This window comes from Python bivittatus, unplaced genomic scaffold (genome assembly GCF_059951505.1).
Source record: "Python bivittatus isolate LINGU-HERP-01145 unplaced genomic scaffold, Pbiv_v1 ctg000480_np1212, whole genome shotgun sequence".
NCBI lineage: Eukaryota > Metazoa > Chordata > Lepidosauria > Squamata > Pythonidae > Python > Python bivittatus.
Window position 1 is genome coordinate 64,628,651 of NW_028277075.1, and position 14,611 is coordinate 64,643,261.

Here is a 14,611-nt window from a genome sequence, read left to right on the forward strand (position 1 = left end):
TTACACTTTAAATAAGATGTACCTCTGAACAAGGAACACGCTATATTAGCACAAAAGCTAAATTACTAACAGCAAAAGTTGCTTATTTTTCCTAATTATAAAATCAGAAGCAAAAACAAGATTAGATAAATGTCCCAGTCAGCAATGTCTGTGATCAAGATGATGGATGTTGAAGTCCAACAAATCTTGGAGCCTTTTCCAAGTAGGGAAAGAATGCCTTTCTCTAAATCTGGGGTAGTTGAAAAAATGTCTAGAACACACCCAGCCAGTTAGTTTTTTTCCATGACTCAGTGCAGAATGGGATCTTTCATTCACTTGACAAGAAAATTGATCATAATTGTATATTGAAGATGGTTGGATTGCAATATTTTATACACTTACCTGAAATTAATTCTGAGTCAATATGCATAACACGGCAGTATCCGGGTCTCGGAAAGGTTAGATCAACTGAATTTAAATGATGAGGCTAGATTTCAATTAAAACTTAGTTGAGGACACAAGAAACTTCATGCTAAGACCAGTTCAACATGAGAATCAATTATCTGGAGGGGCAATAGGTTCTCTCTGATTCAAGATCCAAGGTGGACAGTCAGTCATGTTTTGTAACATATGTCATGAATAACATAACTTCTGTTACCTTCTGTTCCACCAGAAATTGAAAACTCAGGTGAACAAGCAGCCCACAACTCCAGATGGCTTCTCTCTTCCTCCTCTGAATTTGGGGAATGCTGAAACTGGCTACTTGACACAGTCCAATCTACTTGGCATTGCTGGGCGCATAGGAGCTGAATGGAGAACCATTGGTTTAAACCTGGGATTGTCCTATCAGCAGATAGAGCGCATACAGTACAATAACAGGTGAGAAGTGAAAGGACCAAAATTAATACAGGACTTGGAGCATTGATAATCCAGCTGCCTACATCCCCATCCGTATCTAGTATGATGATTTTTTTTTTCTTTTTCCTTGGAATTGCTGTACCATTCAGGAATCCTATATGTTTGTTTCTTGTTTATTATTTATGACATTTGTCTGAATGCCAGATACCAACTAAACTTTACATGGCATTACTCCAGGTACCTCTTTACTCACTTTATTTCCCAGAGCTCTTCAGTAAACTAAGGGGCTACACGGGTCAGCTGGCAGAGAAAGGCTGCTCAGGGATGATCCAGTCAAGTATCCTGGTTTCCTTTGTATTCCAGTAGTCAACAAGGCACCCCACAGAAATGCTCTCCAGATTGCTGGGAAGCTCCCCAAGGATCACCAGGAAACCTGCTGGATCTATTACTGTTCCTCACTGCATGGACTCAATACCTTCATTTGATGGAAGAAATATTGTAATGGTTGAATGGAAGAATAACCCCAGTTCTTGTACCCCAAAAGTGTATGATGAATACATTTAACAATTAGTTTTAACATTTCACCTAAATAATGTATTTGATTTATTTAATTAAAAAAACACCTTGCATAGTTCTCTAGCTTGTGTATGTAATTTAAAATGAGGTGCAGACCTGAACATCCACTACTTTGGATGCTTAGAAACCAGAGTTTATAATTTATGCCAAATCTTGGGTACAAAAAGGATGCTAGGGCTCTTTCAAGTCCACATGGCATGGTAAACAGCAAACCTGACTTAAAGAGCTAACATGGTGGCATGCATGCAATTGTTAACCAATCCTTGCAGTTAATATTTCATGCAAGTACAACCTGTGGGATTTACATGCCCCCCATAAGCACTAGTATTGTAGCTTCCTTGCCCCTTGGATGCTGCTGGATTTAGCATAAGAATAAGTTTAGGTTGCTCTACTACCTTTGTCCTCATGTCATAAGGATGCTTTTCCTATCCAGAAAACATTAGAGTGGATTGCTGCTGAAATTAATGAGCTGTTGCTTATTACTTTTTCACATGCAATCATTTTATGCCTTATTATCTAAATTGCCTGGAACATATTGAAAGATATGATATTGATGCTTAAAGTGAATGGGACTTCCCTAGGATGGTTATTTGTGATGCAAACCTATTTCTTCACTGTTGTCTTTTTCTCCCTAGGGAAGATCTCCATACTCAGATCCTAGATATGCTCTTCTCCTGGGCTCAGCAAAATGAAAAGAACCCAAACTGCGTAGACAAGCTGATTACAGCCATGGAGGATAGTGGCCGCCAAGACATAGCTGATGAGATCACTGCCATTATTGGACTGGGAAGGCAGAAATATACTGAGTCCATCCGGAGGGTGGGCCTGGACCGGAAAAGTAGCACAGAAGATTCTGCTATTGTTTTGGGATAATTGCTGACAAAGGAATGTCACCTTTTTACCTTGAATGCTGAGACTGCACAAAAACCTAACAGCTGAGGTGTTTCTGGCCATTACAAGAGCTAAGGCCATTGATATTAAGTTTCTAGTCCTTCATACGATGTAGAAATGCTTGAGCTTTCATTGAGCTCCCACACACTCATACTTGGGGCTCCTGGAATGGAAATGGCTGACTGAGACTCTGGATGGTGCACTGAAGTTCTAGGAAGCTGTGAAATACAATCATGCTGAATTCTAAGTGTTGCTGTATTGGTGGCATTAATCTATAATAACACTATCTCTGTAAGGGGAAAAAAATTGTAATATAGTGCCAAGACAAAGGAATAGAGTTGTTTGTCAGAGAAGGACTGGACTAAAATGCTCTTGTATTCTGTCCTGGTACATGAGTTCAGATGTCTTTGAGCCTCTGAGTTTACAATGTGAGAAACACACAGCTCTTCTCTGGTATCAGATTTACCCTGAATCCTTTGGGCTGTGGATTTACTTCTTCACGTCTCTCTTGGCTTTAGAAAAGGAGTTGGAGCTACTATCATGCTTTCTAAACCTCACCCTTTAATTAGCATTATCCAGTTCACACACGATGCTAAGCCATAATGTAATTTGTTCAGTTTTGTTGGAAACCAGAATGTGTAGATTAGTGTTTTGTATTAATCCAACCAATTATGGATTAGTCAGATAACCAGGATTAATCAAATCCAGGCTATTTCTTCTTCAAGAATTGGTACTGTCCAATTCTTCTCTTTAGGGGGACGCGGTGGCGCAGCGGCTTAATGACGCTGAAAGTTGCCGGCCAGAAATGGTCGACGCTTCGGCGGTTCGAGTCCAGCCTTCGCGTTAAACAGGGTGAGCTCCTGTTTCCTCCCCAGTTCCTGTCAACCCAACAGTTCGAAAACTTACGTGAGTAGATAAATGGGGACTCTCACGCCGGTGGGAGGAAAAATGCTGGCAGTGGCTTGCAAAAAAGGAGTTGGAAGCAGTTGCCGGTAAGCGCGAAAAACCGCGCGCGCCCGAAAAGGGCGCGAAGCAACAGAAACCCCACCTCCTGCGCTTGCCAGCTGGGCTCTGCCCTAGGAAGGAGGCTCTGGCAAACCACTTCCGAAAACAGTTGCCTTGAAAACTGCAAGGACTCGTCCAAGCAGTCACTGCAGGGTCAGCAATGACTGAGCGCAGACAAAAAAAAAAAAAAAATTCTTCTCTTTAGTGTTTTGCTGCCAACTAGCCATGTTTCTGTGCCACCATTGGCTTTTACTAGATACTTGTAAGCAGCCATTTGCAAGTTCACCTGGGATAGACCCCCAATGAAGTTTTACTAAAGTTCTCTCTATTTTCTTGTAGGGCAAAAATGACCTTAAGATACATAAGGCAGGCTAGTACACAATATTTTCTATGGACTCTAAGAGTTTCTTTTTTGCTGGTTGGTTTGTTCCTTGTGGGTAGAACTTCTGAGTCTCTCAAGTTTTAAAGTGGTTTGGCTGGTCTGTCTGAAGGAAGATGCAGTTTTAGAAACAAACTGCCCACTGCCCAGTTTTGAACTGTTGCTTGGTGTGATCCTTGGCTTTACTTCAGCACTTGGACTTTGCAGGACCTCTTATTTTTTTGTGTTAAGAAAAGACACTGTACTAAGACTTTGGCTCCTTCCTCTCCTGGGTAGATAGCGGTTCTTTGACTGATACTGTGATGGGGAATCTCACAGCAGAGTTTCTAAAACACAGTCTTAAACTAGGGCTCCGCTGTTGTGATTTAACATAGTGGTCTCCTGCATTCTGTTTCATCCTTTTGGATGTTATCATCTGAACAAAGGAAAGCGGATTTTGGCACCCATAAAATTGAATCATTCTTCCATTTTATTTTGCACTTAATCTATTTTTTCTTCAGGTATTTGCAGGAAAAAGGAAGAGCATTGAAGGATATTCTGTTTGTGACTTAGCATGAAGTTTAAAACTTAACCATTGTGATTTCTAAATTGTAATTTATGGCTTAGCATAATAAATGATCCCAGTCATTTTAAGTTACTCAGTAGGCTGTTGTTAAAGCAAATCATAACCAATGTAATATGTCAGATCCAGGGCAGATTATTCCAGGTGGTTCCACACTCATTTATCTTGGCTAGCTAAGACATAATCATAGCTGTGGTCAAAGTCATCTGATCACTAGGACAATTTTTGTTTAGGTTTTTTTTTTAGATGTTTCTCCAAACATTTTTGTTCCTCCATCACTTTATGCACTTTTAGCTAGATTGGCTAGATTTTTATTGCTAGATTTTTATTGCTTATAAAAGGAAAGGTTAAATTTAGAATTGTGCAGATTTAAAAAAAAATAATTTTATTATAACAGACTAAATGGAAAAAAATCTAGTTGTTACTGCTGTTGAAGGTTGATCCTGATAGTAGGAAGCAGGTTTCTAATCATTCTGTGTCATTGCTCTCAGAAATAGGAAGGCAACTTTCTATTTACCACCTCTCCACTCTTACCCTTCAGCCTTTGCTTCTCTTTTCTTGCCATCCTCTTTTCATCCCCCATCCTCTCAGTCTCAGCTCCCCTTTAGTATCTGTCCTCATATAAAGTGAACAATTTTTCATTGTTCTTTTTAAATACTGGTCATCTTAAAACTGTCCTAGGAACTGGAAGTAGCTTGATCATTCTTGCTGTAAACCATCAAGCCAGTTCTGATCAAACTGACACAGATGATCCTTTTCGCAAAAACAAATGTCTTTTGTAAATGTATTTCTACTTTTTAATCCTCATGTCCTGTCAGCAGTTTCAGAGCTGCACTATTTGATTGTAAGTGCTATTTAAAAAATTGTGATGTCTCTGAGTAAATACCCAGGATGTAAAGCTGTTTGATATTTTCTGCAGATGCTGATAAAGGAAGTTTTCCCTATTTAGAAAGCTGCGGTACTTTATTCAGTGTTTGAGATGTTCATTTTTACAATGGACCAGAATTAAATAAGCACCAACTGGATGGATTTTTCTTGGTCTTGCTAACCCTTCATCTCTCTTCTAACAAGAACTTAAGTGCTTTGCTCCCTCCCATCTTAATAGGAGTTGACAAGGGGGTTGTTACTCCTGCATTCTTCATGTAGTTGAAGAGATGGGGTTTACATTTAAGCACGAGGAATGATACGTTTCCATTTTAATGTCTACTTAGAATGGAATTGAAACACATCAAACTTTCTGGATTGGAGTCCTATTAATTATTCCTTCTGTGGCCCTACCAAAAATAACTACTTTTGAGATTTAATTGTCAAATACCTCTTTTCCCTCTCGTTTTGGTGTATGATTTTTATGCTTGTCTGTACAGACAGTCCTCTGTTTATAAACAGGTTATGCTCCAAGAGGCTGCTTGTAAATCCATTTTGTTTGTAAGTCCAACCAAGTATAAAAAACATGCACATGTAAACTAACCCTTTCCCACCTTCTCCCGCCCTCCCACCTTCTAGGTTAGAGTTGCGGACAGGTTTGTTCATATTGGTGAAAGTTTGTAACTCAAAAATTCGTAAGTACTGTATTAGAGAAATCTTTAAGTTTGGTACTCCAGTTCTGGAGAGATTAAACAGGGCATATTGCCTTTATTTGTAATACATAGAATTTTGTTTATTCTTATGTAACCTAATAATGTAGGTTGGTGTAATGAAATGTGTCAAAGTTGTGCCTATTGCTCTTAGCCCCAGACAATTGAAGATGGTGGTAGTCAGTACCAGGTAGCATGCTGAAGGTTGCAAAGTGGTTTGCAAACTGCTTTCAAAATAAGATGTCCCCATTTTGTACCACAGTCATTCTTTGCAAAGAAATAAATTCTGCGGTCTTTCTAAGTAATACAAATATTCTGAATTTGTGTGCTGTGTATCATTTATTTCTCTTCTGTGTACTTGGATTCCTCTGCAGTTTTGAATATTTTCCTTTCAAGCCTACTGAACTTTACAGGATAGAAGTGATTTTTTAGTAAATTTTAATAAAATGTGTTTGTCTGAAAAGGCATACCATACTCCTGATTTTTGGCTATTATTAGCTGTGTAGATTTAAGACAAAAATGCTGGCTTCACACACAGCCTGATTTACGGTAGGTGGCAGCAGGGCTGCTCCAAAGGTCTCCTTGCCAAGAAAAGAGAACACAGCTTGAGTCAATCTGATTTTTTGGCCAGGACAAGGTGTCCGTCAACATGCAATAAAGAACATGAAGTATTTTGGCACAGAGATAAGAGTAGAATAGATTATATTACTTTAGTCCACCTTTTATGTAACAGGTTGAATTGTGCTTTGATAGTTGCTTTAAAGCAAAAGCAATTTAATTAATTGGCAAAGATTAATTAACCTTTTTGGTGCTGGGTAACTGATGAAGCTGTAGAAACATTGTTTAAAATCATTTATAGGTCACAGACTCTGAAGAATAATATTTTGCAGTATATACAATTACAATATGGATGTCTTCTTCCAGTTGGAAAACAAGTGGTTATTTTAACATTGGCCATCGTAATTCAATTTTATTTTACTGAGAGTAACATTTAAACGCTAGTTTCCATGCCAGATCAACTACACACAAAGCAACAAAGTGTATTGGAAAATGCTGCCCTTATCTGTGACCTTACAAATTGTCTCTCGTGTATTTTCAGGGCAACATTTACCTAAATCTTCCTGGTCATCTTGAGCTATTAATTTGCTGATGTCAATTAACACATTTTCTAAAGGGCCTTCTGGAAGCTGGTTGGCATATTATAAAGTTTGGTTAATATAATATTGGATGTATTTTGATCGTGTTAGTGTTTATGCTTTAATGTATTTTTATTTTACTGTATTTGGAGAGTCAATTTTAAAGCAGTATAGGAATTTTATAAATATAATAAAATAATGGTAAAAATGAAGATTTGAGGGAAAAATTACATCTTCGTTGAATTGAGAATACAAATAATATTTATACTGTTATAGAAGTGGGTCTTGCTTGTCTTACCTGTTTTTCCTAGCAAGGACAGAGTTTTGTAGTATCTTTTATATATCAGAGCTGGGCAGAAGGTAGATCTGGATTTGCCTATAGATCTTCAGATAACCTGTGTTAAGTCAACACAAGTGTATACTTTTCCAAATGTGGAAAGAAGCTTTTTTCCTTCTTGAATTGGGTTCCTAAAATCAACATTTGGGGCAAAGAGGAAAGTTTTATATAAAAGGATTTGTGTGTGAGTTCCAGTACCGGTATCCTAAACAAATTTACGGGCTGCTGTTGTACATCTGACTTCTATTTTGAGATTGTAAAGAAAACCTCAATAGAACCTGTCTCTTCTTATTGTGTCTCCTAGGACATGCTAGTCTTCATTCAGAAATCCTTTTACATAAGCTCTTTAATTAAGATACTTATTATCAGTATCTAATATCTAATATGGCCCCCCAAGTGTAACTTTATAATACTTTTCCACCCTGGAGCCTTCTAAATGCATTAGGTCTGCAATTCAGAGATCAGCTGGCTAGAGAATTCTAGGAACTGCGATCCTAACAGATCTAAAGAGCACAAGAATAGAGAAGACTATCCTATGGGAAAGCGCTCTTAGCATCAAAGCATTACCCAACAAATACAAATGGATCCACCGTATGCTCCCCCCTCCTTTCCCCCCCTATATATTGATATTGTCAAGCTCTTCAATAATGACCACAAGTGAGACACGTTGGGAGAACCACACATTTGGTGCTCTTCTGCTCTGGCAAAAAATTTAGGCACAATTGCCAGACATCATTTTTCCCAGTTTTATCTTCCTGTCAGTTTTTAAGCATGCTTTCATATGGCATGATTTCAGTATGCACTCTTTCCTGTTCTAAAAGATAAAAAAACCCACTTTGAACAGGAAACCTTGGTAACAACCAGTGTTGCCTGAACATGAGTTCTTTCCTTTTAAAAAAAAGAAAAGGAGAAGTGAACCTCTTTGCTGCCTGCAGGATTGAAGCTGCTCTCAACAGCATGGACAATGTGTCTGAAATGCAAACGCTGCCGCTGTCTACAAGGCTTGATTTCTTTCCTGTTTGTTGTTTCCTGATCAGCTGCAATCAAACTAGCGTAGCAGATTCTGGTATTGCTTTAAGTTTCACTGAAACACCAAGCGCCATGTTTTTGTACTTTTTATTGCTTTTCATAGGCTAGCTCTTTAATAGATTATGAGAATAACTTTTAAATAATTATTATATAGGATAGGTGGGTGGCTTAGTAAGAAGGGGGAGAAAAGGGTGTTGGGAATTGCCAATGAGTCCTAGTGTATTAGCACAGGAATGGGGTGGGAAAGCTTTCCCAAGGGTAGGATAGCAGTTGTACGTAGCAGCCACAAGCAGTATGGTAGAGGTGGGAACTGCTGTAGCAAAGAGGGTTTGCTCTTGGCCTAGCTAGCTGGCTGGACATATCTTCCCCTGTAGCAGGTGGCCTGGTGGGGCTGAAGCTGCCTTTAGGCAACTTTAACCAGCTGATATTAGATGTCTTGAAAGGATGATACCACCACCACCACTGCTGCCATCAGAAAGCAAGAGAGTGTGTTTAGGATTTTCTTTGCTTTGGATGCAAAGAACCCTGATTTGCAGGAGTGACGATACTGTACAATCCGACAAAATGGCTGTGCTTTGAGTCCCATCAATCAATGTCAGTCATCTGTCAGGACCCAGGAAGCGTGACTTTTCTGTTGCAACATCTGCCTTCTGGAACAGTATCCCCCCAGAGATCCATAGGTCCCCACCCTGATGTTGTTTAAAAGGTCCTTGAAAACCTGGTTCTTTCCCAGGCTTTGGGTTAGGGTAGGTGGCAAACCTTTTACAGGATTTTACATGCTAGTGTGAATGTTTTCCTTTGGATGTACATCATTCTTTCTTAGTTTTATTATTATTACTGTTTTTAATTTGTATGCTACCCAGAGTCTCCATGGAGTTGGTTGGCTTTCTAAATTTAATAAACAAACAAAAACAATTTTGCTCAGGCAACAACCTGCTTTTATTTGGCTTTTGCAACAGATGTTCCTTTTGGTCTGATTTCTTTTCTTACCAACTGAATAGGAAAAATGTATCTACACTATAGTAGAGGAATATAAACACTAAGATATTGCTTAGCAATTGTTATTATTTACATTTCCAAATTGGATGTAAGGCAGCAATCACTAAGTGATTTACAACACTAAAAATAAAATATCAACAATGGAAAATTAAAATTAGTTAGCTGTAATTTAGCAAAGGATTATAGTTTGCTGGAAGAATATGAATCCCGCATATTCTTATTCAGGAGATAGGAGAGCAGCTTGTCAAGTCACATTCTTTAATAGGTCATGCTTTATTAGGGGTGTACCAGGTTGCAGCTGTAGTCTGCAAAGTACTTCCTGAATCACCATCTTAAGACTGCATGGCATTGTCAATATCTATTTCCACCATGCTATTTATCCAAAATATGTATTTATTTTGTCTGCCAATACTTCTTCTGCATTGAGGCTTATCTATCTTGTGGAAGAATTATGTGAAAATCAAAAGCTACCTCGCTCCTCCTCCATGTCTCCAAGTTGGTAGGAACATATTATGTTGATGTTTGGATTTCTAAAATCTTGTGTTACCCAGAAACTATTTGTATTCTGAAATAAATATAAGGCCACAGAATAATCCTTTTTTATCTTAGAAGTCTGACTGCCTTTGGACTGTGCAAAATACATCAACTCAGCCTTTCCTCACCTGGTCCTCTAGACACTGCTGACTTCCATTCTCTAACTGGGGTCTGCACCACTACTACAGTGGAAGTTTCTGAAGTCCAATGCAGTTGGACAGCACTGAGTTTTGGAAAGGTAGAGGTGCTAATCATAATGTTTGAGGAGCCCATCTGAATAATAATCAGTGTTTTATCCCGAAGTTTACATGTGACAGATTGTAAATGGCATATATATCCTTAGGATTCCTGATCTTTAACCTTTTGACTTCACCTTGAATTTGGTCTTGCCAAATGTATAAACATATTGCAGCCTAATTTTGTATTTGCATATTCTTAATGGGTATTCTTCCTACCCATGCAGCTTAATTCCAAAACATGTTGTTGGTTGATGATAATGGCTGCCATCCAAACAGGGAGGTAAGGAGATTTTCCAATTCTGGAGTGCCTTGAGCAATAAGAAGTATCAATCAATCACTTCACATACAGTGAGGCAAAAAAGTATTTAGTCAGCCACCAATTGTGCGAGTTCTCCCACTTAAAAAGATGAGAGAGGCCTGTAATTTTCATCATAGCTATACCTCAACTATGAGAGACAAAATGGGGGAAAAAATCCAGAAAATCACATTGTCTGATTTTTAAAGAATTTATTTGCAAATCATCAGCAGAAAATAAGTATTTGGTCAATATCAAAAGTTCATCTCAACACTTTGTTATATATCCTTTGTTGGCAATGACAGAGGTCAAACGTTTTCTGTATGTCTTCACAAGGTTTTCACACACTGTTGCTGGTATTTTGGCCCATTCCTCCACGCAGATCTCTTCTAGAGCAGTGATGTTTTGGGGCTGTCACTGGGCAACACAGACTTTCAACACCCTCCAAAGGTTTTCCATGGGGTTGAGATCTGGAGACTGGCTAGGCCACTCCAGGACCTTGAAATGCTTCTTACGAAGCCACTCCTTCGTTGCCCGGGCAGTGTGTTTGGGATCATTGTCATGCTGAAAGACCCAGCCACGTTTCATCTTCAGTGCCCTTGCTGATGGAAGGAGGTGTTCACTCAAAATCTCACGATACATGGCCCCATTCATTCTTTCCTTTACACGGATCAGTCATCCTGGTCCCTTTGCAGAAAAACAGCCTCAAAGCATGATGTTTCCACCCCCATGCTTCACAGTAGGTATGGTGTTCTTTGGATGCAACTCAGCATTCTCTCTCCTCCAAACATGACGAGTTGAGTTTAGACCAAAACATTCTACTTTGGTTTCATCTGACCATATGACATTCTCCCACTCCTCTTCTGGATCGTCCAAATGCTCTCTAGCAAACTTCAGACGGGCCCAGACATGTACTGGCTTAAGCAGGGGGACACGTCTGGCACTGCAGGATTTGAGTCCCTGGCGGCGTAGTGTGTTACTGATGGTAGCCTTTGTTACTTTGGTCCCAGCTCTCTGCAGGTCATTCACTAGGTCCCCCCGTGTGGTTCTGGGATTTTTGCTCACCGTTCTTGTGATCATTTTGACCCCACGGGGTGAGATCTTGGATGGAGCCCCAGATCAAGGGAGATTATCAGTGGTCTTGTATGTCTTCCATTTTCTAATTCTTGCTCTCACAGTTGATTTCTTCACACCAAGCTGCTTGCCTATTGCAGATTCAGTCTTCCCAGCCTGGTGCAGGTCTACAATTTTGTTTCTGGTGTCCTTCAACAGCTCTTTGGTCTTGGCCATAGTGGAGTTTGGAGTGTGACTGTTTGAGGTTGTGGACAGGTGTCTTTTATACTGATAACAAGGTCAAACAGGTGCCATTACTACAGGTAACAAGTGGAGGACAGAGGAGCCTCTTAAAGAAGTAGTTACAGGTCTGTGAGAGCCAGACATCTTGCTTGTTTGTAGGTGACCAAATACTTATTTTCCACCATGATTTGCAAATAAATTCTTTAAAAATCAGACAATGTGATTTTCTGGATTTTCCCCCCATTTTGTCTCTCATAGTTGAGGTATACCTATGATGAAAATTACAGGCCTCTCTCATCTTTTTAAGTGGGAGAACTTGCACAATTGGTGGCTGATTAAATACTTTTTTGCCCCACTGTACTATCTCCAGAAGATCCCTTAAAATCTTCTAAGTTTCAATTAAGTGTACTTTAACCTGGTTCTGTTCCTTTATTAATATTTTATCTGCACATTTCTTATTCTGAGTGTGTGTCACTATATTGCATGTGTGATAGAATGTGGGGAACAATGTGTTGATTTTCAGTATAGTCTCTAGATTAGATATCCTGGCTTGCCTAGAACAACATGAGAAAGGTTGGAATGAAACTGGACTTTGGTTATATTTGTGGAACATTGGCTAGAATGTGCCAAACGGACCGTTAGCAAGGACAGCTGCATGCGATAGAGGTACAGTTAAGGCTAGTAATTTGGTCATCATCTCCTCTTACTAAAAACTGTCATTTGAAAGGATGACCTGGTTGACCAAAGATATGATTGGTAGTGGAGGTTGTTATCTAAGGGCCTATCTGGTGAGGAAGATTGTGATGTGGAATTAAGAATAGGAAATGATAAAAGAGCACAAGTTAAATAATTAAATAGTAGGAAAACAGATATGTTGGGTGTTTGTGAAACAAAGGAGAGGGAAGGAAGTAATACATGTTAATGAAGTTGGCCCAAAATTCTGCAATGTTTATATACATCAATACATGTAGGAAAGTGAAGATGTTGGTTAAATTATGCAATTGTGTTGGTTTAATTCTGAAATGTATGTCAGAAAAGATGAACAGTTAGCATCTAGATTGTTGTGGGTGTGGAGGAAAGCAGGAATTTATAAGTTGGTAACAGTTGTGGTGAAAACGCCAGTCTCTTTGAGAGAAAGCTTCATCAGCAGGGAATGAGTATTTTCAAACTCAGTTCCTGCTGAGCTTACATTTGCATGTTATACTTCAATGAAAGATGATAATGGAAGAACCAGGGAAGAGTTTTGGGGAAAATTGTGCAACATTCTGAATGAACGCAATCAAGAAGGTGGAATTATTCTACAGTAATAGGTGATAGGAATAGGTAGGTGGGAACATGACGACAGCAGTGGAGAAAAAGTGTCAACTGGGTCATTCATACTCAGGAATGAATAGAAATCATTATTTGGTGTGAATATCTGCTCAGAAAAACATATATTTGTTTCTAGTATATGGTTTAAACATAACTCACTTCTTTCACACACATGGTCAAGAAGTGAATCTAAAAGTATGACTGATCTGATAGTTTATGATAGAAGACTGAGAGAATTAGCAAAGGACACAAGAGCAATGAGAAGTTCTGAACACGGAACACATTTTTTGACTGTGTCAAGAGTGATTCTTGAGGGAAAAAATGACATGAAAGGAAAATAAAAGGAACTAGAATAAATAGTATAGTGACTGCACAAAGAGAAAGCATGAGTCCTGCATTAAAGAGAATTAGAAGATAGATTTGTCTCTTTATAGAATGGAAAGTGAACATAAAGAGTGAATATGTAGAAGTTTCCTGGTACAGAATGAAAAAAAAATTGTACTGAAGTGTGTCACGTTACACTATTGGAAAGTATGACAATGGATGCTTAATGGAAAGAATTGCTGAAAGAGAATGTGGAAGAGAAAAACTGCATAGAAGATTGATTGCCCCAAGAAATGAGGTTGAACGAAAGATATACTATAATACGTATAGTATATCCAGGGAAAAAGATACCTGGAAAGGACATAGTGAGAGCAAAGAATGGGTTGACATTCAAAGAAGAAGAGAGAGCGTAGGCTCCTTTGATTGGAATTTTTAAAAATGCAAGTCACGTAAATGGAATTAAAATTAAAAACAATGAAAGAGGTAAATGACTGCTATGGGAAGTGAGGCTTTGGATGGATGGATGGATGGATGGATGGATGGACGGATTTTTCAGTATCACAGACTGACAAATGCAGCCTAATCCTGTGCAGGTTTTCTCCCAAAGAAATATCCATCCATTGCAAAGGGACCTCACTCCCAAGTGGCCTTTGCATGGTACTGTATGATTAATTTTTTCCGTACCACGCGCTTTCCAGATCTGAATATGTCTCCGTGGTATTTTTTGCCAAATCCCTTTGTTAGTAGCCGGTGCTGGCGAAGGCCAAATTTCTGCTCTTCCTCGATTAGACCTCGACGACCTTCTGGAAGCGAGAGGCTTGCGCTAATGTGCTCTGGCAGGGAGATGCCTCTGACCTCAGCTCAGGAAGCGTGTGCCGCGACGGGAGCAGGGGCGAAGAGCGGCGCGGGTCCGGCGAGGGCGAGGGCGAGGGCGAGCTCTGACGCGGCCGGCTTCACGTGAGCTCTCTGGGGGCCGCGAACCATCGTGCGTAACGGGGAGAGCCGGCAGCGACAGGCGCTGCGATTCCCGCCAGCCACCGAAGGCGGCGCGTGAGCTGGAGCTGGAGCAAAAACTCTACGGACATCCTGGTCTGTACCACTTGAAGGAAAAGCCGGAGTAGAGGGAGGGAAGCAAAGCGACACATAACCCAGGAGGACGGGTGGCTTCTCGGCAGTTTCCAGGCAGAGGCGGGCAGCGTAGCACCCCAACGGCTTGGTCGCTCGGTGAGTGTTGCCGCCGCCTTTCACCCCTCTTTCTTTGATGCAGGTGAACTGCCTGGGGAGGCT

General features: G+C 39.8%; 2 protein-coding genes across 6 annotated transcripts in view; both read left to right on the top strand.

Annotated features, from left to right (window-relative positions):
- The window catches only part of PIDD1 (p53-induced death domain protein 1), a 28,292-nt gene extending 22,061 nt beyond the window's left edge, over window positions 1-6,231 (top strand). For 3 of the 4 annotated variants that reach the window (XM_088146089.1, XM_007433174.3, XM_088146090.1), the window contains 2 exons: window positions 653-858; window positions 2,049-6,231. In XM_088146089.1, the coding sequence (XP_088002215.1) occupies window positions 653-858; window positions 2,049-2,286 (444 nt within the window). In that variant the 3' untranslated portion in view covers window positions 2,287-6,231. The remainder of the gene's footprint in view (window positions 1-652; window positions 859-2,048) is intronic. The other variant, XM_088146091.1, reaches the window with a different exon arrangement.
- An 8,101-nt stretch (window positions 6,232-14,332) lies between these two features.
- Window positions 14,333-14,611, top strand: part of SLC25A22 (solute carrier family 25 member 22) — a 73,971-nt gene continuing 73,692 nt past the window's right edge. Inside the window, exon 1 of one of the 2 annotated variants that reach the window (XM_025169801.2) lies at window positions 14,333-14,548. The gene's annotated coding sequence lies outside the window, so the exon portion shown is untranslated. The remainder of the gene's footprint in view (window positions 14,549-14,611) is intronic. The other variant, XM_088146092.1, reaches the window with a different exon arrangement.